Here is a 23220-nt window from a genome sequence, read left to right as displayed (position 1 = left end):
CGTTTCCCTCCACACGGGTGCATGTTGATTGTACACATGCAAAAACTGCACCTCTGGGTGTCATTGCGTGTAACTGGAGGAAAGGCCCTTAGTGCGTACGCGCGTAAGTGACATTGCATGTGTGGGCTGGGTTAAAAGGTACGCGTAGGATGCCATTTTCTTGTACGTGCTTTTTGTGGAGAGCGAGCAGGTGATTCTTGTACTTCTTGTCGGTTCACACATGATTACTTCACAACGGTTCCAGTTAGTACTCCTTGTATACTCAGACAGCGTTCAATTCTTCTTTTGGCGGGGGTGTTGAAAACGCACATACGTGCGTCTTTTTCATTTTCTTTTTCCAGGAAGACAGTGAGTTGCGCACATATTTTTCAACTGTGGTTGCCCTCGTGTGTCGCGTACCCATTCAGAGGTCATTGTAGCCTGCGTGTACCACACGTATGCTTATTTTTTGTGTTTCTGGGTGCAACAGCGTAGTGCGGGTTCTTTATTCCACACACGTGGGCTACCAGGGGTCACGTGCATGTTAAATTATCTTTTTGGGGTGCCTGAGCATTGCGTGACCCGTCATCTTCCCCCAAGGGTCACAGACAGCCTTTCTAGAGCACTAGGGTACGTATTCCATGTAGTACCCTGCCCCTTTCACCCCAATTGCCCAGGACAATTGTTTACTGCACCTCCCATTCGTAAAAAGAACATCGGTGCCATGCTTGGGAGGTGACCAAGTGGTAAGGGAGGCAAAGGTGGCCGACCTCCAAGAGGTGTCCGCAGTAGGGGACGTGGCCGGGATGTGCAGGGTGGCCCAAGAGGCCAGTGTGTGGAGGACCAATTAGGGACACCTATGCCCCCCCCCCAATGGGTCAGGGAGATGCAGCTGACACCATCCCAGCTCAGCCCTTGTTAACCCGGCCCATATTGTTGACCGAACCGGCACAGGATGACTCACAAACCGACTTCCGTGTCACCAAGTCAAAGCCACGTGTGGCGGTGAAAGTTGCTGTCACCAGGCCACGTGGATCTGGGGCAGCAATGTCATCTGCTGCCCCAAATAGCCAGGGTGAGGAGGCTGCAGGGGCAGCTGCAGCTCAATCCACCCCAGCTCTGAGTCACCCAGCCGGGACAGTGTTGGTCCAAGTCCATCACACCAAGGTTGGTCCTGCCAACATCACCCAGCAGCCAATGCCTTCAGTGAGACCTTTGGTCATCGTGCCTTTGGCTACTTCCAGTGCCCACTCCACCTGCGCTTCAGCCCCTACCGACCAGAGCGGCTTAAACCACTCAGGGTCCGCACCACTTCTCAAGAGGAAGAAGGGTGCTCTTGCGGAACAGGCTGGGACCCCAGACACGGCTCCCCCCTTCGGCACATCAAGGAAGCGTAGTTTCAATAATGTGGAACTAGACGCACTTGTGGGCTACGTGTCGGCCCATGGCTGCGAAATGCTGGTGACTGCAGGGTGCAAGACTACAACTGCTCAACGTAGGGCCCACTGGCAGTGCATCACGGACCAGATTAGTTCCCTTGGATTTGTGAGGCGCACAGCTGATGATTGCTCTAAGCGGTGGAATGACCTCAAACACAGAGCAAAGAACAAGCTGACTTCCAATCATGTCTCTACTCTGGTGACTGGCAGTGGGTCTCCACCAGAGGAGGAAGTACTCACAGAACATGAGTCAATCGCTGGAGGATTCATCACAGAGGATCAGATCCAAGGCGTGGGAGACCTACCAGATCTTGAGGCAATGTCCGGTGAGTGGCCATGCATGTGTGTGTTGTTTGGGTGATGTGTTCTGATTGAGTGCCAGGTGAGGCTGTGTAGTCATGACTGCTATGGGTCACCCATGTGGTGCCTCCAAACCATCCCCCGGCCTTGGGTTTGGGTTTTACAGTATCCCTTCTGACCGCATTTGACAATTTGCCCCTAATTACTGCACTTGCCCTTCAACTGCCATCATGCCACAACATTGTTCATACAGTTTTCCTGTTCATTCTGCCTGATTGATGAAATCCTTTGCATGTTTACCATACATTTTTGTGCCGTTCTGCCCCAAATGTAACATACTTCAGACATAGATTACACCCCACAATGCCCCACATTTGTTTACTTATTATGGGAATGATTTCATCAATCAGGCTGATTGAGTAATGTGCACCTACACATGGCCTGCACACAATCACTACGGGCCACTGTTTGAATGTTCAACATGACAATTGTCTTCAGTCATGTCAAAGTGACTAACCATTGATGTATCCATGTGCCTGCCATCACTGCATTAGTGAACACTGGCTTTGTTGCAGCGTGTGGCACATGCGTGTTTTGTCACACTGTTTTGCATGTTCTATTTCATGATTTCCATCTCACATGGATGGGTGACAGTACTGATTTTCTACCATCTGGGTGTCCTTGTCAAATCTGCCATGGCTATGCTTCGTGCCATCTGTGTGCTGGCATGTGTTATGTATGTGTATTGTCCATGCCACTCACAGGCTAATGTGTGATGCCAGTGCTATGCAGCATGCATCACATGTGTTGCTTTCCCATCTTGGAGTCCTCAGTGGCTGCTTTTAGGCTCCCCTTCGACTTCATTGCCAGTGCATGCATGCCAGAGTTATTGTCATGTGTGACATGTGTCATTTATGTATTCTATGTGTACCTCGTGATGCCTATGTGTGTGGGCTATGCTGCTCATGCCTGTGTTCATTACTTTTATTTTATGTTTTTGCAGGTGATGAGGCACTAGATGCTGTTGAGGAGGAGGAGATGGCGCAGAGGCAGGAGTACTCACAGACACAACCAGGCACCAGTGGAGGACGTGGGGTGGTGGTGGGTGAAAATCCATTACTCCTACAGACAATCCTGTCCACGGGTGTCACTGGGTACACCTCCGCAGACCTCTACAGCTCAGGTGCTGAATCTGACATTGAGACAAATGTCCCGTCGCAGGTGAGTGTTTCTGGCAGGGATGCTGTTCTGTCCAACCCACCTGACCTGGGGTAGACCCCGCTATGGGCCATTCAGTGTTGGAAAGTCTGCCTGTGGCGGTTACAGCTGCAGGGTCACACTCCACTATATTTGCTCCTGTTCCTGGGCCAGCAGATCAAAGGAGGAATGCAGTCCTGCAGCCTCAGGCAGTGCCAGCACATCACCTTGCACCAAACAGGTGTGGTGCCCGCCAATGTGGTGGCTGTGCGCCACCAGGCACTACTGTGTGGGAGAACTCCATATATACTATTGCAGCACAACAGGGGGCATCATGTCATAGATAGGTTGGCCACTTCCTTTCTTCCCCCTGAAAGGCAGGTGGAGCTCCAGCAGCAGGCAACAGAGTCCATGTGCCACTCACACAGGGAGGACATGTTGGCGTCCAACATGGACCGACGGGCTGGACTGGAGACTCTGCGCACAGCCATATCTGTAGAGTCACAGGCCGACAGGGATGCCCTGAGATTAGAACACAGATCCCTCAGAGATACTCTGGGTGCACTGAGGTGTCCCAGTGTACAAGGTCAGAACAGCAGCTGGAGCAGCTGACACGCACACACTCAGCTGAGCTCCAGGCAACCCATCAGGAGATCCGGCATCACGCGAGGCCTTGCAGGCAGAAATGTGTGCTACCCGTGAGGTGCTGCATGGGGATCTCCGTACCATCATCCTGCAGAACCATACTTTTCAGACCCGCATGCTTGCTGCCATGGATGAGCATGCCAGGGCTTTGCGTGGTCTGCCTCCCATATCACACCCACCTTCTAATGTACCACCAGAGGGTGATGACAGTGACAGCAGTTTTCCCACTGTAGGGTAGCCTTGTAGGCCATGTGCCCATGGAGGTTTTTTTTTATCTCAACATCCACGCATATGGGTGTTGTGGTGAACCCTGTACCTCCTCCCTCCTGGTTGGCCATTTTTATTTTTAATTTTGGTTTTTTCATATTTCATTTCGAATTGCAAAATGTAATTAGTATTTAATTCATTTATTATGTATTTTTATCTTCTTTTTTCTATTATTTTCATTTTATTTTCATTTGTAATTTGTTATTTTAATTTTCATATATTTTCTTTAGTTTAATTGTATTCTGAATTTTCTTTTATTATTTTATTTATTTGGTTTACTTTACATTTACTTTTTCTTTTCCTTTATTTAATTTACTTTTTTGTTCATAACCATTTTCTTTCAGATTGTGAAGTCATGTTACAGTGGGTTGCTTTGTGTGGCTTCCATAGGCATCCACTGTGTATTCCAGCTGGGCACATGCAGGCTTGTCCTGTCTTTGGGTTAGATACTTGGGTTCCTGACACACACGCCCCTCCTGCTTCCCCTTTACGTGGGCTCGCAAAGGGTGTGACCAAGTGACAGTAACTTACACAGAGGCATTGGGCTCCCATAAATTGTGTGGGCAGACTGTAGTTCAAATTGTGTATACATCCCTAGTGGGGATTGGTGTTCATTTCTCCACTGCATGGTGGATTTGTATATGTTTTTTTGCATATATACATGTTACTTCTTCATGTCTTGACAAGCCCGTCTCTGTTGTATGCAGTAGACTGCCACATTTGGCTACCAGCAACACACTGCAGTTGGAAGGGGTCGATGTGCTGCCTTTGTCAGGTCGTGACACTTGCAGTACGTTCATTTTTTACTGTCATATGTTGCCACTGTTGGATCCTGTACTGATGTTTTGTCTTGCTGGTATTTGTTCATGTGTGCTGTTTTTTTTTCATTAGTGAGAGGAAATTGTCTCTGGCCTGTTTCCATTTGGGACGGTGCACTTTGTGACACTTGTGTCATGTGTTGTGCATTCATTTGGTTGCTTTCACATTGCATGCCATGCCATGGTGTGTTGGGTAGTGGAGATGGGGTTAGGGAGGGGTTGGGTGAAATGCCACTATTTGGATGTAGTATTTTGCAAGAGGGTAGTCCTTCATGCTGCATGAATGTGTGCCTTTTACTGACACAGCATTGGGTGTGTTTAAGAAGCTATAAATGCACACAATGTAGCACTTCCAGGTAAACAATCTCAGGGTGGTATGGTTGTGACAGCTGACTGTCCCTTTTGTCATCATCATAAATTGTCAGCTGGTTGTGCCAAGCCTGTGTGCACGCCGCAGGGGTGGGATTTTAGGTGAAGAAATTTGACACAAGCTGGGTACGGGCTGCCTCACCACGTGCCCTTTCACCTCCCATGCGCAGCAGGCGTGCATGTGGTTGGGGATGTGGGGGCACCACCATGTCCACCGGCACGCCCCGCTGTGTTGTATCTTACCTCGGGTGGTGTGGTGGGGTTCCTTATTGGCGTCATCATGTAGGTGCTCAGAGGGTATGCACTGTCCCCTGGGGAGGTTATTATGGTTGTCATTAGTTGTCATTAGTTGGGTTTTCCCATTTCTCAGTGTCTGACCTGCATGCATGTGCAGAGGCATTTATACTCACCAATTAGCCATGTTTCACCATGCCTCCCAGCTTCCAGGTCCCGGTTTAGGGGTGACATTCGGAATATGAAACTATCATGGCTGGCCCCAGGATAGTTGGCATATACTGAGGTGATGATTCCCTTGGCATCACATACAACCTGCACATTGATGGAATGCCAGTGCTTGCGGTTTCGATAGATGTGCTCAGTGGCCCTGGGAGGACGGAGAGTCACATGGGTTCAATCAATGGCACCGAGCACTTTGGGGAAGTGTGCCAGCCCGTAAAAGTCCTGGACAACAGCCTGCCTTTCTGCAGGTGTTCTGGGCATGTAAATGTGCCTGTGGACTGAGGGGCGTGCAGTCATGATCGCCAACACCTGGTGTAGGCAGCTGTCAGAATGGTCAGTAATATCTTCTTCCTCCACTGAGGACTCCGTTTCTCCCACCTTCCCTTCCACCTCACCTCTGTCTTTCCACCGAAGTGCGGGCCTTAGTGTTCCCTTGGGTCTGGTCTTCTCCTTTTTTTTATGTAGATAGGGTTGACTGTGGAAGGACGCCACAGTGTCACCTAAAAGGTAACCTGTGGCTATCCTCCGCGGCCGCCTGAATGTGGGGAAAAAGCCAGTGGCACAAAAAACCCCAATGAAGTTCACACAGAGCGGAGTTGAAACGTGATCCAGGAGTTCTTGAAGCACTTCCGTAAGGTGTATTCTATAGTCTGTCCAATAGTAGAACAGGATGGAGAGTGGGACGGGAATTCCCGTAAAAACGCCTCGGAAAGGTAAGTAGTAGAATGAAGTCTCAACGAGGACAGATTCGAGGCAGCACAGGGATGAAGAAAGGCAGTCCGGGGACAGGCGAGGGTCAGCATTTTGGGTGCCAAAACTAGAAACTGGGCGAGAGCGAGCAATCCAAAAGCAGGCAAAGTCGGTACACGGGAATCCAAACGAAGAAACAGGAGAAAGGAGGGAGTAAACAAGAAGGCGAAAAGAACGAGAAGAAGAGAACAACAGGAGACGGGCGGAAAGGGAGGTAGAAGAAGAGAAGGAACGGTACGAGCAGGGGTAGGGGCAGAGGAAAAGGCAAGGAAGGAAACGGTCGAGCTGGACCGAAAAAGGAAGCAAAGGAGTGAAAAACTAGGAGCACTGGGAAGTAAGAGAAACGCAGGCAAACGCAGACGAACTGGAACACAGGACGTTGCAAAGCGCCCAAATGCCGGAAGTGCAGAAAGAAAACTACTGGCGTCGGACGTGCTGCAACAAAAGACTAGACTGGCACTCTGCTTTGTACAGAGCGTGATGGCAACTGTAATAGAGGACGCCGTTTCCAAAGGTTCCACAGTCGCTAGGTACCAAAAGGTGTGACAGCAGCGTGACTGCGTGGCTTGTGAGACACCCCCAACTATGGCACTTGTCCGCTGAAATGATCCAGTAGCAAAGAAGTGCAGTACATTGAGCACCTTTTCCAAGGGGCTCAGTGCTTGGGAGCACAGGATGGGTGATGTGAGGTCATCCTCCCACTCCCTGACCAGTTCTAGGATTATTAGTGGTGGAAACCTGTACCTTCCATACACCTGGTCATCAGGCATCCCAAAAAGGCTGGTCCTGGGTAAAAAAATGCGGGGCCTGGTTATCCTTCTCCTCCTGCGATGTCCCATGGCCACGGCTGCAAGGAACGGTATATTCATCGTAGGGTATGAGCTTGTTTGTTGTTTGCGCTCACTTTTATGCTGTGTGGGGCCGCTTACGCCTGCTTCCTGCTGGCGGACGTGTTTCTGGATTAGCACATCTTTTTTGGCGCACAGGTTTCCCCTGTTCGATTCCATGAATACGTGTTGTTAGCGCACATGTGGGCATTGCGAGCATTTACCACCTGTACTTCTCCCGTAACGCCCACATTTTCACGCGTTGTTCCCCATTCCGCGTGTTACGCCCCGTGTTACGCCCACTTTTCTTTTGTGCGCTACATGTTGAGCGCTTTCCCTGTGCGCGTCGAGCATGGCGTTTGGTGATGTGGGCACCCGCGTGCGCCACCCACGGATTTGGCGCACATCCCAGGGTTTATACGCGCAGCGCATTCCATGAATCGACGAACGGCGGCGTGCGCGGCTTTAGCACATGTGTGCTGTGTTTTTCACGCTTGCGCTCCCCTTTTTCAGCGCACATTTATTCCATGAATTACCCTGATAATATATCCAGGTTACAGCGCAGAGGGGTAGTGGGCTGGCCTATGGGTTAGGAAGTATAGGCAGTAGAGGTGGATCGCAAAATAAACAGTAAGGTACTTACCAACAAAGTGTGACCAGAACTAAAGTAATGCGTGACCAATTAGTGTCACAAGTCTCTCCCCTTCTCACATGTTTCTGTTGTGTACTTGCGACCTTCTGGGATTTCTTCTTCTTTACGGTCCGGGATTTCTATAGACCCGAAACGCCGCTCTTCGGCGTCCAGCGTGAGAGTAGAGGTTCAGTTTCCAGGAGCGTTCACAAAGTCCAGGGTAATTCCAGGAAGTAATTAAGGTATGCTCAGAGGCACGGAGGACCGTGACTCGAGTGCGGAAGGTTTTCCAGGAGATTGGAGAGGGAAGGGAACAGGAGGGGATTCAAGGAACTGGGAACAAGGAATCAAGCGAGAGCCCCGATCGAACTCCGGCTAAGCACGTCTGACTACAGGTAGCGGTAGCGTTGAAACGCGCAGAGCCGCGGGGGCATGTCTCTTTTGTAGGATGAGCAGCGTGGAACGCATAGACTGATCCGGAGCATTCCGTTCTGGGCGGCCATGTTGGAAGGATAACTGCATGTAAACCCCTGCGAGTCAGGGCCCAGGAGGTCCAGAAAGGACGTAGGCGATGGTTCATGACAATTAGTAGGATAAAGTAATAAGTATGGTAAGGGTAAAGCGGTTTTGCAAAATAGGGGGCAAAATCAAAAGTTGACCTGGCTCGAAGGACCGCCCAATGGGATTTGTTATTGTAGCAGTTCACAAACGGTTACGGCAAACTGAATTGGGCTGGGCAATCTATGTTTGAGGTAAGGGGCTCAGGCTGGATCCCACTCTCCCTCTTTTCAGGGGAGGGGTGCTCTGGCTGGTGTAGCAAGGAGGGGCAAAGGGGGGTTCCAGGAAGAGGCAGGAAACAGCACAGAGTGAGAGTGGACTGGAAAGTACAGTGGTTGAAGGGAAGAGCGAACAGTGAGGGGGGCACAGAAGGAGGAGTTGGCTTGGCACTGGTCACGGTAATAGGTGTCTTTCAGGCACGCCCAGCGGATGTTACATGGTGTTACCTTTAGAAAGTACTGGCGGATACCACAAGGGAACTGCACAGCCATCAGTTTACAATGAACGGCGCCCAGGAGTATTAGACTCCGGGGAGGCCTCTATAAAAGGGGAGGGATAAGGGGCTTGGAAGACCTTCCAACTCCAAACATGGGTGGGGGAAAATGGGAAGTGCATCGATGGGAAAAGGAAAAAGGAGAGTAACAACGAATACAACAGGTGGAGGGGAAGGAAGGAAAGAATTTTTGTGAAAACAGGGTCTGGCAAGGAGGATGGAAAAGTTGGGGGGTGGGAGATTAAGGGGAGGGGAACCTGGGACGATGGGTCGGCAAGGGGGGATAAGAGGAGAACTGGGGCAGTTACAAGGGACCATTTCATCTGCTTCTCACTGGGAGTGAGGTCCTGTTTCCACCCTCCTGGCCATCTGTTGGTCTCCTGCACATGTGGAGTTTGTGCCTGGCTGCTGACCATTCCATTAGTTAGGTGCACTTTCTGTGCATTACTGCAACTCCTGGGGAATTATTGAACCTGAAAAATCGAAATTTGAAAAAAAAGAAGAAAAAGAAAAATCGAGGAAATTTGCATAATATTGTTGAAAAGGACTGTTTTATTTGGCATTTTCATCGAGCAGCCATTTTTTGAGCGTTTTAATACCTGGAGCGGCGTTGCTATTTTGAAAGCACACGTTTTGTCCTACTATTGCTGCTTATTTGACTGTTTTTGGCCCTTCCAAGATGGCCGCCGTGGTTTTCTTTGTTGTGTAGGCAGGCTGTGCTGAATCACATCTCCGTGTGCTGCACTCCCATTGGTTGCTGAGTGTTTTCTTCCATCCAATCAGGGACCGGCAGGCTTCAGCCGGCCCTCTCAGCAAAGGCCCACTTCCAAGGCCCCTGTCTGCTCCCTGTCCGATTCCGGAATGCTAATTGGGATCCTCCCTGCACTTTAACCACAATGATGCTGCCACCTCACTCCTCTAAGAAATTCGGACTGCCTTGACTTTGCCACCTCCAGAACTATGGGTTAGTTCCCTCCTTATGGACTCACTTCTACTGCCTTTGACTATCACTGTTCTTTCTGCTTGTTGCTCCCATGTTGTCATCCTGCTGCGCAGTGCTTCCTAAAACCCTTTGCTCACATCCGATTCCAAGATTGAAAAAGTCAAATCTTGCTGTTTTTGCTTTGTACTAAAAAGTCAAATCCTGCTGTTTTTGCTTTGTGCTAAAAAGTCCAATTTTGCTACCCATTGCAAAATTCTTTGTATTTTGCTTGTATACTGTTTCTTCTCTGTAACTTGCCAGCCCAGTGACCTCACCACTCTCTTTTGTCTCACACCTACCTGCCTTAGCCCCCCCCAGTATCTCCATCCTCTCCTTACTTCCACCCCAATGGCGCTTTCTGTTTCTCCCAACTTCTCCAACTGCTTCTCCATTGACTATCCTTCCCTTCTCACTAAGTCTGGTAGGAAGAAGTTCAAAAAGGATATCTTGGCCTCTAATCCTGGTTTTCCTATCGCCGACACCTACTCCAATACTTCCGCCAGACAGACCCTTACCGACATCCTCTTTGTCGTTCCTTCGCCAGATCTATGGACTCCTCATATGGTCTCTGTGCTCTGCCTTATCTCCTCCTCTGCCATTAATGGTGGCACTCGCTGGGAAGTTCTCATGGCTTCCTTCGACTCCTCTAAAGTGATCATTAATGTCTACCTAAATGGCACTGTCATGGTCCAAGGCCCTCAGGCCAATCTCCTCCTCTTTGATAGGCGCTTCCCTCGCCTCATCAATTTCCTTTCATCCCCTGCTGTCCCCTCCTCTCCCCCCTTGGCTACCTTGCCCTCGCTCTCCTCTTCCTCCTCTGCCCCTCCGAGGGCTCTTTCTCCTCCACAGGGTGTACCTCTGATCTGTACCCCTCCCCGGAAGGTCTTTAAGGCTGGCAAACTTCTTCATGTTGCCACTCTCAACTCTCGCTCTGCCGTCAAACACTCCTCTGACATCTGCCACCTCCTTGAAGAACTAGACCTTGATGTCCTTGGTCTGACTGAGACATGGTTCAGGGCCAGCTCAGTCACGAGCTTTGACACTCTCCTCCCTGATGGCTACAAGATCCTCTCAGCATCCAGATCCTCCTGGTCCGGTGGGCGGGTGGGAGGGGGTAGCCCTGATCTTTCCTGAGTGGATTCCTGCCTCTATCATTCCCACTCAGACCTACTTCTCTTTTGAATGCCTTGTCTGTAGGCTTTCTCTCTCGCCTACCCATTCTCTTACTGTGGATACCATCTACCAGCCTCCTGGTCAAATCACCTCATTTCTTTCTGAGTGGGCAGACCTCTCCTCCTCCCTCCTGGCCTCTACCAATGAACTCCTCCTCCTCGGTGACCTAAATATACATTTAGACTCTCCTTGCTCCTCCTCTGTACTCTTCTGTGACCTCTGCGACTCCCTGTCCATCCTCCCCTCTGGCCCGACTCACTCTGCAGGGCACACACTCGATGTCTTGATCTCCTCTGACTTCCCCCTCTCCATCCCTCTGACCACTCCTCTCTCCTGGAGCGATCACTCCCTCCTCTCATCTCATCTCTCCCTCTCTTCTCCCCAGGCCAAGCCTACCCCAACACCGCCACCTACCTTCTCGGATACCCGGCCCATGAAGCATGTGTCAGTTGAGGCTTTTGCCGCCACTTTCTCTCCCCCCCTCCACCTTTGGCTGTCTCTCATCCTGATACAGCCCTGTCTCTGCTCTACTCTTCAATTTCTGATACGCTTGATGCTCTTGCCCCTGTCATGAGGATCCGTTTGAAGTCCAAAGCCAAGTGCAATTCCTGGTATGACTCTGACCTAGTTACACTTAAACGTAAGTGTAGGGCAGCTGAGAGGAAATGGAAGGCTTCCTGTTCATCCTCTGACAAACTGGCCTGTCGCCTGCTACAAAGACAATACCGACTCTCTATCCTCACCAAGAAGAGAGTCCACATTCAAGCTCGTGTCTCTGCGGCATCTAACAACTCGGCCGAACTCTTTAAAATCTGCAAGGAGCTGGCAAACCCTGCTGCAGTCTCTACCCCTCCTGTTGCCTCCCAGGCTCTTTGCAATGCCCTTGCCTCTCACTTCATTTCAAAAACCCAGGACATCCTGTCCACCCTCTCCACCCACACTCCTCCTCTTCCCTCTCCATCTGTGCTTGCTGACCCTCCTTTAGCCACCCTCCCACCATCCTTCTCGTCCTTTCCTCTTTTCACCCCTGACGAGGTTGCTAGACAAATCCGATCTATGAAAGCCTCTTCAAAACAGGTTCATCCCTGTTCCTCTAAAACCATCAAGGACCACATTGACACCCTCGCTCCGGCCCTTGCTGATTTATGCAACCACTCCTTTGCCTCTGGATCCTTCCCCTCCCCTCTGAAGCACTCCTTTGTGCATCCTCTTCTCAAGAAACCCACAGCTGATCCTTCTTGTCCAGCTAACTATTGCCCAATTTCCATTACTCCCTTTCTTGCCAAACTCCTGGAAAAGCTGGCCATCTCTCAGCTTAACCTTCATTCCAATTCTGTTGGCTGTCTCCATGACCACCAGTCTGGCTTCAGAGCTGCCAGAAGCACGGAAACTGCTCTCCTAAACATCCGTGAAGATCTGCTCACCAACCTTGACTCTAACATTCCATCTGTCCTCATCCTCCTCGATCTCTCTTCTGCCTTCGACACGGTCAACCATACCATCCTGCTCAACCGTCTCCGTGAAAACCTGGGTATCACTGATCAGGCTCTGGCCTGGCTGACCTCTTTCCTCTCAGATCAACCCTCCCAGGTCCAACTTGGGTCCTTCCTTTCATCTATCTTCCTCTCTACCTGTGGTGTTCCCCAGGGGTCTAACCTCTCGCCCTGGCTTTTCAACCAATACCTGGCAACTCTCGCCCACTGCATTGCCATTTTCTGCTCGAATTTCCAGTGCTACGGTGACAACACTCAACTCATTTTCAAGCTGCCCTCTGCCACCTCCTCTCCCATCTCTGATTGCCTAACTTCCATTCAAGATTGGTGTGCCGCCAATGATCTTTGTCTGAATGCCAGCAGGACGGAGATCCTCCTCATCGGCACACCTTCACCATCCTTTCCCCTCACTCTCTGGCTGGCCTCCCTTGGCCCTCCTCCTACCCCCACCTGCAAGGCTAAGAACCTCAGGGTCATCTTTGACTCCACCCTTTCCTTCTCCGCCCACATCTCTGAGGTCTCTAAAAAGTCAAATTTCCGACAGCACCTCCTCAGAGGTACTCTGCCCTTCCTCTCCTTCCCCCAGAAGCTCATAGTATCTCAAGCTCTGGTTCTCTCTAGCTTGGACTATTGTAACAGCCTCTTTCTAAATCTACCTGCCTCTACTCTGCGCCCTCTGCAACTAATCCAGAACAGGACTGCGAGACTTGTCCTTGGCCTCAAGCCCTGGGATCATATCTCTCCAACTCAGCTATCCCTCTCGAGCTCTTCGCTCCTCTACCTCCAACTCACTCAGGGTCAGTCGTTTTTCTAAGAAACGAGCTGGGGGTAGATCTCTGTCTTCGGCTAGGGCCTCCCTCTGGAACAGCCTCCCTGCCACTCTAAAACTTGAGGAGAACCATCTCTGGTACCGGAAGCACCTCAAGACTTTCCTCTTTTCTTCTGCCTTCGCTCCCCCTCTTCCCTGCTGATCTGTTCTCTCTTAGGACCGTGCACCTGGCCATCCTCTGTCTTTTGGGCCCAGGTACCTGCTCATCCTGCCACCCTCCCGCACTGCCTCTGGGCCACCCCTTGCACTGGGGTCTGTATCTGTACCCATACAGCCCCCCCTTTTTCTTCCTGCACTTATCAGTCCTACCCTGTCTGCTGCCTTAAAACTAGCACTTGCAGATTGCTGGCTGCATTACCACTGTGTGTTGCCTTTATTATTTATTTATTGTTATTTATCTGTTTCTCCTCTGCTTCGCACTTTCCACCTCTCCCCCCTTCCATGCACTTTTCCCCTCCCCCTCTGCCATGCACTTGCGCGTTCTAAATGTCACTGGGCCTAGTAAGATCGCTGTTTTGTTCTCCCCTGTTCCCCTCCCCTGCCTTGTCGCGCTCTGAAACACTTGTGTACGAGCGCGATAGAAATAAAATATCAATCAATCAATCAAAACGCTGGGCAATGCCTGGGAGGGGGGTACTTTGCAGCCGGTGGGTAGTGGCCTAGGAGGAGCAGGCGGGAGAGCTGCAGAGGACCTTTTAAGCGATGGGTAAGGGGAGTAGGATGGGGAAGGAATGACTTTGTGCTCCGAGGGTAGGTAGCTATGGGTGGGGGGGGGCTCGTGAGAACAGGAGGGAGTAAAGGGGAAGGAGGGAGCCTGAGGGGGGTGGGACAGCTTGGCAATTTGGAGTTAGGGCAGCCCTGGGTTTCGACAAAAAGGGGGGATTCATGACAAGCTACAGGGAAACTCGTAGGGGGAGCTAAACCGGTAGGAAAAGAGAGACCACCAAGGTAAAAGGGGAATAGAGGGAATGTAGGGGAATAAGGGAATCATGATGAGGGCTAAGGATAAGTGGATGGATCCTAAGGAAGGAGAACAAGAAAACAAGTGAAAACAAAATGGAAATGAAAAATGCACTTAATTAGAAAGGGGAAAAGAAATTAAAAGAAAAATGGGAAAAGAAAAAATGAAAAAGAAAGGAACAGAAAATGGGCAAAGGGTAGAGAGGGACAGATAAGGAGGGACGGGCCCTTGACCGGTCCGGAAGGGGCGGGGGGTGGGCTATGATGCTATTCCTCAGCGCAGAATCCTGAGGGTAGCGATGAAACGGAACACCTGTGAGTTAACTCCTAACTTTATGTATGATAATAAAGTTTGCTGTCGCAATTTTACTTCCACTCAGTCAACTGGTCATGCCTGTTATTTTGGGCTGCAGGTAGGCGGGTGATCACCGGGACGAGGGTAGCGGGTAGGTATAGGGGGAAGCAAGGTGTGTGTGTGTGAGCAGCTTGTGTAGCCGTGCCCCCACTGAGAGTGTCGGCTCTAAGCACCGCCCGGCGGTCAGTGTGCTTCCCGATCTACAAACTCCTACTGCGGCGTCTCTGGGCGTGGCGGCACTTCTTTCGTCAGTCAGCCGCCAAGTGCTTCAGCCCCTTCCACTCCTTGAGGTATATTGGCACAGAGTCAGCTGTCTCTCCCTGTGCCGAGTCCGACCCCATCTGTGCTCCCAGAACTCCTGCAGGTTCCTGTGTCGTGGGGATAATTTAAAGAGCATAGGATCACTCTCCAGCACCTTCAGTGTCTCTGTGTCCTGTCGCTGTTATCCTCTCACGACCACAGCAAGTGACTTCAGCGCCATTCCCCGATCCTTCGCAGAGCCTCAGGAAGCTGGAGCTTCACTTTTGCTTTCACCGCCAAGATCGAAGGCTATTTCTCGGCGAATTTGGGGCCGATTTTTCACGCTTTTGGGACTGCAACTGCAGCAGAGGTTCCCACACCTCACTGACCGGTCTTGCCGGACGTGAAGGGGGTTAAAAGTGGGGGCTCAGACCACTTTTAGATACCGTGACAACTGAGGATCACACAGAGACTCTGTGTATCTGCACGCCCCTGGTGGCCCTATCACATCTGGACATTTTAACTGACATTTTTCAGAAGCTAGAGGCAAAAAATATATTACTTTAGCAAATGATAACATAAATGTTCTTAGTTGGAACACCAGAAGCTTCAGAAGCTTTACCAATAGAGCCACAACGAAAGACATCTCAGAGAACCTTGATATAATATTATTACAGGAGACATGGCTGCTAGATAAGCTGAGCCTAGATGGCTTTGATATACTTGAACAATTGGCAACCACAATGGGTTGCGCCAGCCCTCTGGAGGCCTTATAATTGCCACCAAAAATGTAAAAATCTAAAAAATAACTAGCCTAAATAGCGATCCGTATGGCATTCTAGCAGCCAAATTCCTTTTTCGATCAGAAGGTGCTCTGAATTGTCTGGTGGTGGTAAAGTAAAATTATAATCTGGCGCGGTGTGTGCCGGGAAAGTTTCTGAACCAGATTTCCAAAGTCCTTGTAGAAGGCGTGGTAAATGAAGAAATGGCACATATATTAGTAGCCAGAGATTTAAATTCCAATTTGTTACCTGCATGGAGGTCTCATAATAAAAACTCCCTCATATACGAGAATGGGAAAAAATAGCTCAAATTTGTGTTAGATTGGCATCTTCCCATTTGCAATCGAAGTGTAGAGGGAGATTTAACTACGGCGGACACATGAAGGAATGAGAATCTGAGTTCCACACTTGATTGCATAATAGTCCCTAGAGACATCTTCGAGAAATGTGACAAAATGATTGTAAAAGCAACTAACAAAAGCGGCCATAGTATGCTTACACTGGGGCTGATGTTCCCGCGTGAGGCACCAAAGCCCAAATACCCCTTTAGCTTAGAACTGAATCAAGGTGGGAACAGATTGGTGAGGTTTAATGGGAGTGGTCGAAAATTGTATGGGAATCCAAGAGAGGAAAGGTGTGGACCCTAACTGAAGAACAGTTATCTCTAGAATGCAAGCCGGACCACTTTAAATCTTTCATATGGGAAATGGACAAGCCCCTGACTGGGACAGCTCATTGCTCCTAAACTCACAAATATGACTTCGACCATGAAACACGTAAAAGAGCTTTTCGAAAAGATTTGAGACTAATTTAAAAAATCCCATCTATTGAGTAATGAAATAATTAAGGAGGAAAAAAAAGTAAGAACAGAGCCAACATATATATAAAATTGCAAAGGCAGGGAGAAGCTATGTTGAATACAATGATAACAAAAAATTCCTGTAACTTCTGGGCATTGGTAAACAGACCCAGAGTAATAATGTCTCAGATGAGGTATGGATAGAGCATTTTGGCTCCCAGTTTAGAAAAACTGGAATGGAATTTACAACACATCTCGTAGAAATTCCATGGTCATTTAAGATACCAAAAGAAACAGTGGAGCTACTGATAAAAAAGTCCTCCTCTTCGAGAGCTACGTGCCCAAATGGTTTAGCAAACCACATATTGAAGTCAGATGTGGGGATTTGGACTGATGTCTTACATGCACTTTTTTGAAAAAATCAACCATGAGGAAAAGTCCTGATAGCTGGAAGACCGCAGTTACTGTACCTATACATACGAAGGCTAATCGGACTGATCCGACCAACTATTGTCCGATTGCCCTTCTAGACGCAGATAGTAAGATCTTTGCGGGAGGAGTGCTGTTAGAATTGGAGAGCTGGGCCAAGAGCAATGACATCTTGGATAGACACCAAGTAGGATTCAGGAAAGGCATGTCCACCCGTCTTAATGGTTTAATTGTCAATATGCTTACAGAGAACGCATTGGGAAGCGGGAAAGAGCCCACTGTACATGTCGATGGTGGATCTCTAAAAAGCTTTTGACACCATAAATAGGTCTCGCTTATGGGCAAAACTAAGATCTTGGGGCATCCCTCTGAGGCTCCTATCAGCGATAATTCATCTGCTTGAGACTACATCTATCCAGGTTAAGCTGGATGCTGAGGGCCAGATATCCACCATGATTAGTAGAGAAAGGTGTGTAAGACAGGGTTGCATCCTAGCACGCTTTCTTTTCAACCTTTACCTGGCAGACCTGAACAGGTTCCTGGTGAAATATGCCTTAGCAAGTCCTAAAATTGGTGGGGAAAAAATCTCCTGGTCCAGTCAAGATGAAGAGTGCCATTATGGAATCTGATTGGGTTAACACCATAGACAAGGTTTGTGGGTTGAAGCTCCACATAAGTCACTCTTTCGTAGATAAACCTAAAGGAATTATCTTGGCCTACTTAGTGAAGTTCCTTGACGTAAGTGGACGAGATACACTACTAAGATTCTGTTTGAATCTACTGTTGACGGGAGAAATAATAACCAGCAGACTTAAGCAAAAAGATCCAAATGACATCTGCCCAACATGTGGGCACCCTCTTACGTCACCTCTTCTGGAATGTTTGGGGGTTAGAGACTTGATCATGTGCTCTTTTGCTCGTTTTGTACACAGTGAAGAGTGGCTGGATACAGAAGAATTCTGGCAGGGACTTTCCTCGGGCAACAAGGCTGCCTTGTCAGTAGAAGCCCTGAGAGTACTAAGAATTCTGAGCCTTGCTACTTAATGGGAGCAGCAGCAATAATATAAACCCGAGGATTGATGGGAAAGACATTTAATGCAAAGTATGTTTAAGCTTTAGATATCATGAAATGTATTTCTGCTGTTTGTAAAACATTGATTTGGACATGCGAAAAGTAACTTGTGGCTGTAACACATTCAGTAAAATAAAAAAAGAACTGCTTGGTCACATCCCTTCTGCACAAGACCACAATCAACCCCAGACATGTTTTGGCCTCATTGGGCGTCATCAGTGAGGTGTAGCTTGGGTCTCTTGGCACCACAGACACGGGACCCACTTGGGGTGACTTCAGCAAGACAAAAGAGGTGATGGCTGCTATGGTAACCTCTTCTGTTAATTCCCCAGTTCATATATCATTAATTCCCTATCATCCATCTGTTACTTGCTCATTACCCCCACACCGCCCGCTTATGTATGCCACCCATTCGCTGAAATACACAGTTGACTGTTGATTGTGTTTCTGGGCAAAACATCTGTTACCCTCATTAAATACAAATACAAGCACATGCAGGTGAGAGAGAGGTCTGTGATGGCACAACCTGTGTACATTATCAACAATTGGCAAAGTGGTGATTTCTCTAGCGAGATAATTCCGAGCTCATCTATACAAAGAGTGTACCCATCAAGATTAACATAGTCTGCCTGGGAAGAAAGGGCACGCAAACACAGGCACAAGAGGAGACTTATAGAGTGCATCCTGTCCCATACCTTGTTATCCATCCTTCTGTCCAATGGGATCAAATGCAGGCAATGATAGAGAACTCTGTGAAGGAAGTGCTAAATGCTGGTACTGGCCAAATGAATCTCCATCCAAACACGTTAAGCTCATAAAGATGAAGTAAGCAGATCGCTACGATGTATTATGGGGACTGACAAAGTGCCCTGTCTTGCCCTGAGGGTTAGCGATGGGATGACCAAGGGTGCTGTTACTGCCACGTGATATAGGACCTGGGGGTGGTGTGGGGAGAATCCCCTGGTCCAATCCAACCTTTCCCACAGAGCTTGGCAAAGACTTGCCACAAGGGCCTATCAGTTAGCATGGCCCTTAGCATGGCCCTTTCTCAGAGATCAGTTTAATCTGTAAAATTTCAGGGCAATGCAAAACTAACACCAACAGAGAAGCAAAACACAGGTCATAGGTCCAAAATCCATGCGTTCCCAGAGGCAGCCCAATGCCCGAACCAACTTGTTTGGAGGTATTCGGGCTCATGAACCCAAAATCCCTGCTCACTCATAACTTACCACGCAGGTTCAAGAAGGTCCAGAAAAGCACCTGCAGGATCCGTGGTCCACCACCCCATCACAATCTGAAAATCCAAGAATGTGGACCTATGCAAATAATGCTCAGTATGTGGAGAGGAAGGGGACTGGGCTTGAGAGCCAAATGCAGAGGAATGTCAACCAAGAAGATATCTATGCCAGTCAAAACCCCAAGCCTAAAACAGCCACATCTGAGACCAACACCACAAGGACAAACCCCAGGGGCGGGGATGAGAAAGTATAATATGCAAACAGAGGGAACTGGAACTGAAAGAGTTCAAAATGAGTGGAAACAATCAGAGGAAGCAAGCTGCAGAAGAGAACAAGATTTCCTTTGGAGGTGGTTGGAGGAGATGTATGGCAGTAACTAGGAATGAGGAAGATGATTAGAGGAGAACAGGGAGGTTGGCTTGAGATCCGGAAGGAGGGGGAAAAGAAAATCAGAGAGAGGTTGGGTAGAGGCATATCCAAGAGTTTGGGGTGAGGACACGCCCCAGAGGTTGGGGAGGGCAAGTTCCCAGAGGTGGGTAAGTAGAAAAACCCTGCATTTGGGGATAGAAAGAACATGATGGTTGGTGAGGGAGAGGCCCCAGAGGTTCCAAGCAAGGAGAGGAGCCCATGAAGCTTGCAAGCATGCAGCTTCCACATTATTTCCTACATATCATCTCTATCTGCTGCACACCGCCATACGTGGCTGAGTGTGGCTCTATTGTCAAGATTGCACTATTACTACAGAATCTGTGGTGGCCTGCTAGGAAAAAGCATTGAAAGAATCCAGTGTTTACAAAACAAAGCCACTAAAATGATCAACAAAAGTTGGGTCTATGTGATTCTACTGAATCACAGACTACAGAATCCCCCATCCGTCCGTTGAACCCGGTCCACCGAATCCCACCCATCGAATCCCTCCTCTCTCTTACCATCTATTCAATACCTTCTTGTCAACCCCCCCATTTCTTGTTCCCCAAACCCCTCAACTATACGGGTTTCATCCCCATATCCCGCTTTCCCCCCCTCGTCTGTGTACCGAATTGGGAGCTCCGTCCCTCATGCCATCCTGCCCTGAGATCCATGCTGCCCATTGCCATGTCACCCATTCCACTGCACATAGCTCCTAACCCCACTCCCTCACCTCACATGCCCCCTAACTCCTTATCAGTATTCTTACTTGATGGCAGATAAGAAGGAATGTATGTGCTTTGGGTGTACTCCTACCATGCAAGTCCTGGTCCATCTCAAGACCACTTGGCCTAAGTCTTTTTATAGGGGAAAATTACTTGAGGGGTAGCATGGGACTCAATGCAATAAAAACATTCAACAGGTGCCTGCCATTTTTACATATTCTACTCTGCAAAAATAACTGTAAATCTGATGGGAGCTTGCCTAGCCCTCCTCCCCTGACAGCTTCCAGTTCCAAAATGTTTTGTAATACATTTCGTTGTTTTAGTATTCAATATATACATGAAGGATCTCACCAGAACATCATTTACTGTGCATTTTACTGCAGGTCTCATCAATTTATATTTAATTTGTTTATTTTGCAAAAACTATGCTGGGATGCAGGATCATTGGGTGCTCCTTTCCAGGATCTGCCCCTTTTGATTTCGGGGGCAAATTACACCTTGAACAATTTGCCAGTATTTTTAGAGTGGTCACTTAGCAACACTTGCATAAAAGGACAGGACTCCCTCACACAGGAAGGAGACCGGCATTGCAAGACTAGCAGTTGGAACTTTGTGCATACCTTGATTAACCACTACTGCTTGGATATTGATGTTTGGTTAATGATCTCTCCAAATGCCCAGTTTCAATTTTTGACACTGCACCGGGAGAGGATTCAAGGATCAGGACCCTTCATAAGCGTTGTGGTGAAGTGGTTGATAAGCTACATTCATAGGGCCATGGATTCTTATCCTTTCAATAGGCAGGTTATACCTCTGTCATTCTTATGATCAACTATAATCTATACCTTCATAGGCCCTGGCTGCTGTGTCTGATAACTGAATAAAACGCTGCTACTTCTTGTAAAGTCCCACTGAGTCAAGTAGGGCTAGTTGAATGCTGAAGAAAACCTAAACACCCCATACTAGCCTGTCTTTGCAATAAGAAATTGCATTGAGAAATAGCAATGCACAGTAAATTCAATCAGATAGGGAAAATAAATAATCCATTTACCAGGGGTCTTAAGATATTAAGTACACCAAATAAAAAGGAGGTAACCTGCGTAAACCACAGGGTTTGGGCATAGATGCAATTAAGTAACCTGTTTTTTCAATTCCTAACTATCTGCTTCAGCCAATATGGTTATTATTTGAGGTTCCTGTTAATTCATTTCCCTGCTTATAGTAATGATTCTGAGTCTTGTATGCTACACCTTTCCAGGTGGTGCACATTGTCAATCCACACAATCTACACCTCGCCGTCTACAACAAACTTACCTCTAGTGCATTTCACACCTTAACATCATTGCCATTCTTGTCCTTACAATGATCATCTTTTCAAGTAAGAACCCTATCTCTTATCTACAACTTTCCAGAATCTCATGTGTTCATGTCCACAGAAATCTTAATCCATGCCTAAGGGTGCCATCTGAGGCATACTGATTTTTAAAAGAGCATAACTGTACGGTTGTCTAAATTATCCAACTATATTTGACTTGTGAATTGATCTCAGTTTGCCATATGCCCGACTCCATTCTGCAGCTATCCATTTCTTCCATTAATTCTAAGTCATTGGCAAGGTACACATACTCAAAGTGAAATTGGTCTCTTTGGCTGGCAATGTATGCCTTTGCAGCCAGAATAATTTGCAGGCATTGCTAATCAAACTCTTCTAGATGCTAGATAGTCCCAATTTTCCATCCCTCAGAATGTGTACCTTGACAGAAGTAAATGTTTATTGTTTACCAGTCAATCTACTGGTGATAGCTGGATGCCTGGCATCATAAATGTCTCTCATTTGTACTCTTTTCCCTTTCTAGGTTGCTGCTCTTCATGGTCTCGAGACTCCTTGGGTTCTGCCAGAAAGTCATACTGCTGGTGGTGTTTCTGGTGGTCTTCCTCGCTTTGTCCCTGTTCTACGTCCATCTCGTCAACCCTTCGTTCCTGAAACAAAAAGTCTTCAACAAATCCACGTGGATGATGTTTCAGCAGGCAGTCTCCCCCTGGCTCACGCTACACACTGACGGCCTGATGCCTATGTGATGCCTGCACCTGTCACTGTAGACACTGGGCCCACATCTAGGGGATTCAGGGAAATCAGTTTTTAGCATACTCAGAGACTTAACAGAAAACATTTGAACTTAAGGAATAAATGAAGAAATGCCAAATATAAGGCACCTTTTCATCTTGTGGGCATTGTCTTACGTTTTCTTAGCTTGGCTGTTTTTTTTACTGTAGTTTGCTGTAGTATTCCCATTTACACTGCAGTCATGTTTAGTAGAAACTGTAGTACAGCAGTCGAATTGCATCTCTAGCGTGCTGCCATGTATTCTACATTGCACAGTAGTGTATGTACTGCACAATAGTTGTTTGTGATAAATATTGTAGATAATACTTTCTTTTCTGCAGACTTTATAAGTGTATGTTTTGTGTAATAGTGTTCCCATCTAAACTGCAACTCTTGCTTATAGAAACTGTAGTGGTTTAATTGTATCTCTAGTATACAGCAGTGTAATCAGTAGTATTTGTTGATGTAAGATTGGGGAATTATACAGTTGTTTAGGTGATAAATACTGTGGTTAATGGGGTGTATGTATTCTGTTTGTATTTTACATTATCTACTGCATTCAGATCTAATACAAGTTACTGATAAAATCTTGTCTGTACATTTACTGGCCTGTTCAGTTACTTCTTTTCTGAAATCATTTTTTCTGCAGATAGAGGTTGTTCCTGTAGATAAAGCCTAGCCATATATATTTATGCATATATATATATATATATTTATATATATATATATATATATATATATATATATATATATATATATATATATATATATATATATATATATATATATATAGTAAGAAACCTGAGGTCATCTTCACACCTACTCCCCTTGGATCCTCTTCTCAGATGGCCATGGAAAGGCCATCGCTTTTGGATCCTGACCCTGGGGGTGGAGATGTG

General features: G+C 47.8%; 1 protein-coding gene across 5 annotated transcripts in view; it reads left to right on the top strand.

Annotated features, from left to right (window-relative positions):
• LOC138567368 (uncharacterized) overlaps nt 1–22925 on the top strand; it is a 963890-nt gene extending 940965 nt beyond the window's left edge. For all 5 annotated transcript variants that reach the window (XM_069645508.1, XM_069645510.1, XM_069645512.1 and 2 more), the window contains one exon: nt 22074–22925. In XM_069645508.1, the coding sequence (XP_069501609.1) occupies nt 22074–22296 (223 nt within the window). In that variant the 3' untranslated portion in view covers nt 22297–22925. The remainder of the gene's footprint in view (nt 1–22073) is intronic.
• Nucleotides 22926–23220: the final 295 nt, after the last annotated feature.

The sequence above is a fragment of the Ambystoma mexicanum genome, chromosome 2p (assembly GCF_040938575.1).
Source record: "Ambystoma mexicanum isolate Mex_15411 chromosome 2p, UKY_AmexF1_1, whole genome shotgun sequence".
In the NCBI taxonomy this organism is placed as follows: domain Eukaryota; kingdom Metazoa; phylum Chordata; class Amphibia; order Caudata; family Ambystomatidae; genus Ambystoma; species Ambystoma mexicanum.
The sequence above is the reverse complement of the archived record's forward strand: the minus strand, read 5'-3'. Positions and strand labels throughout refer to the sequence as shown.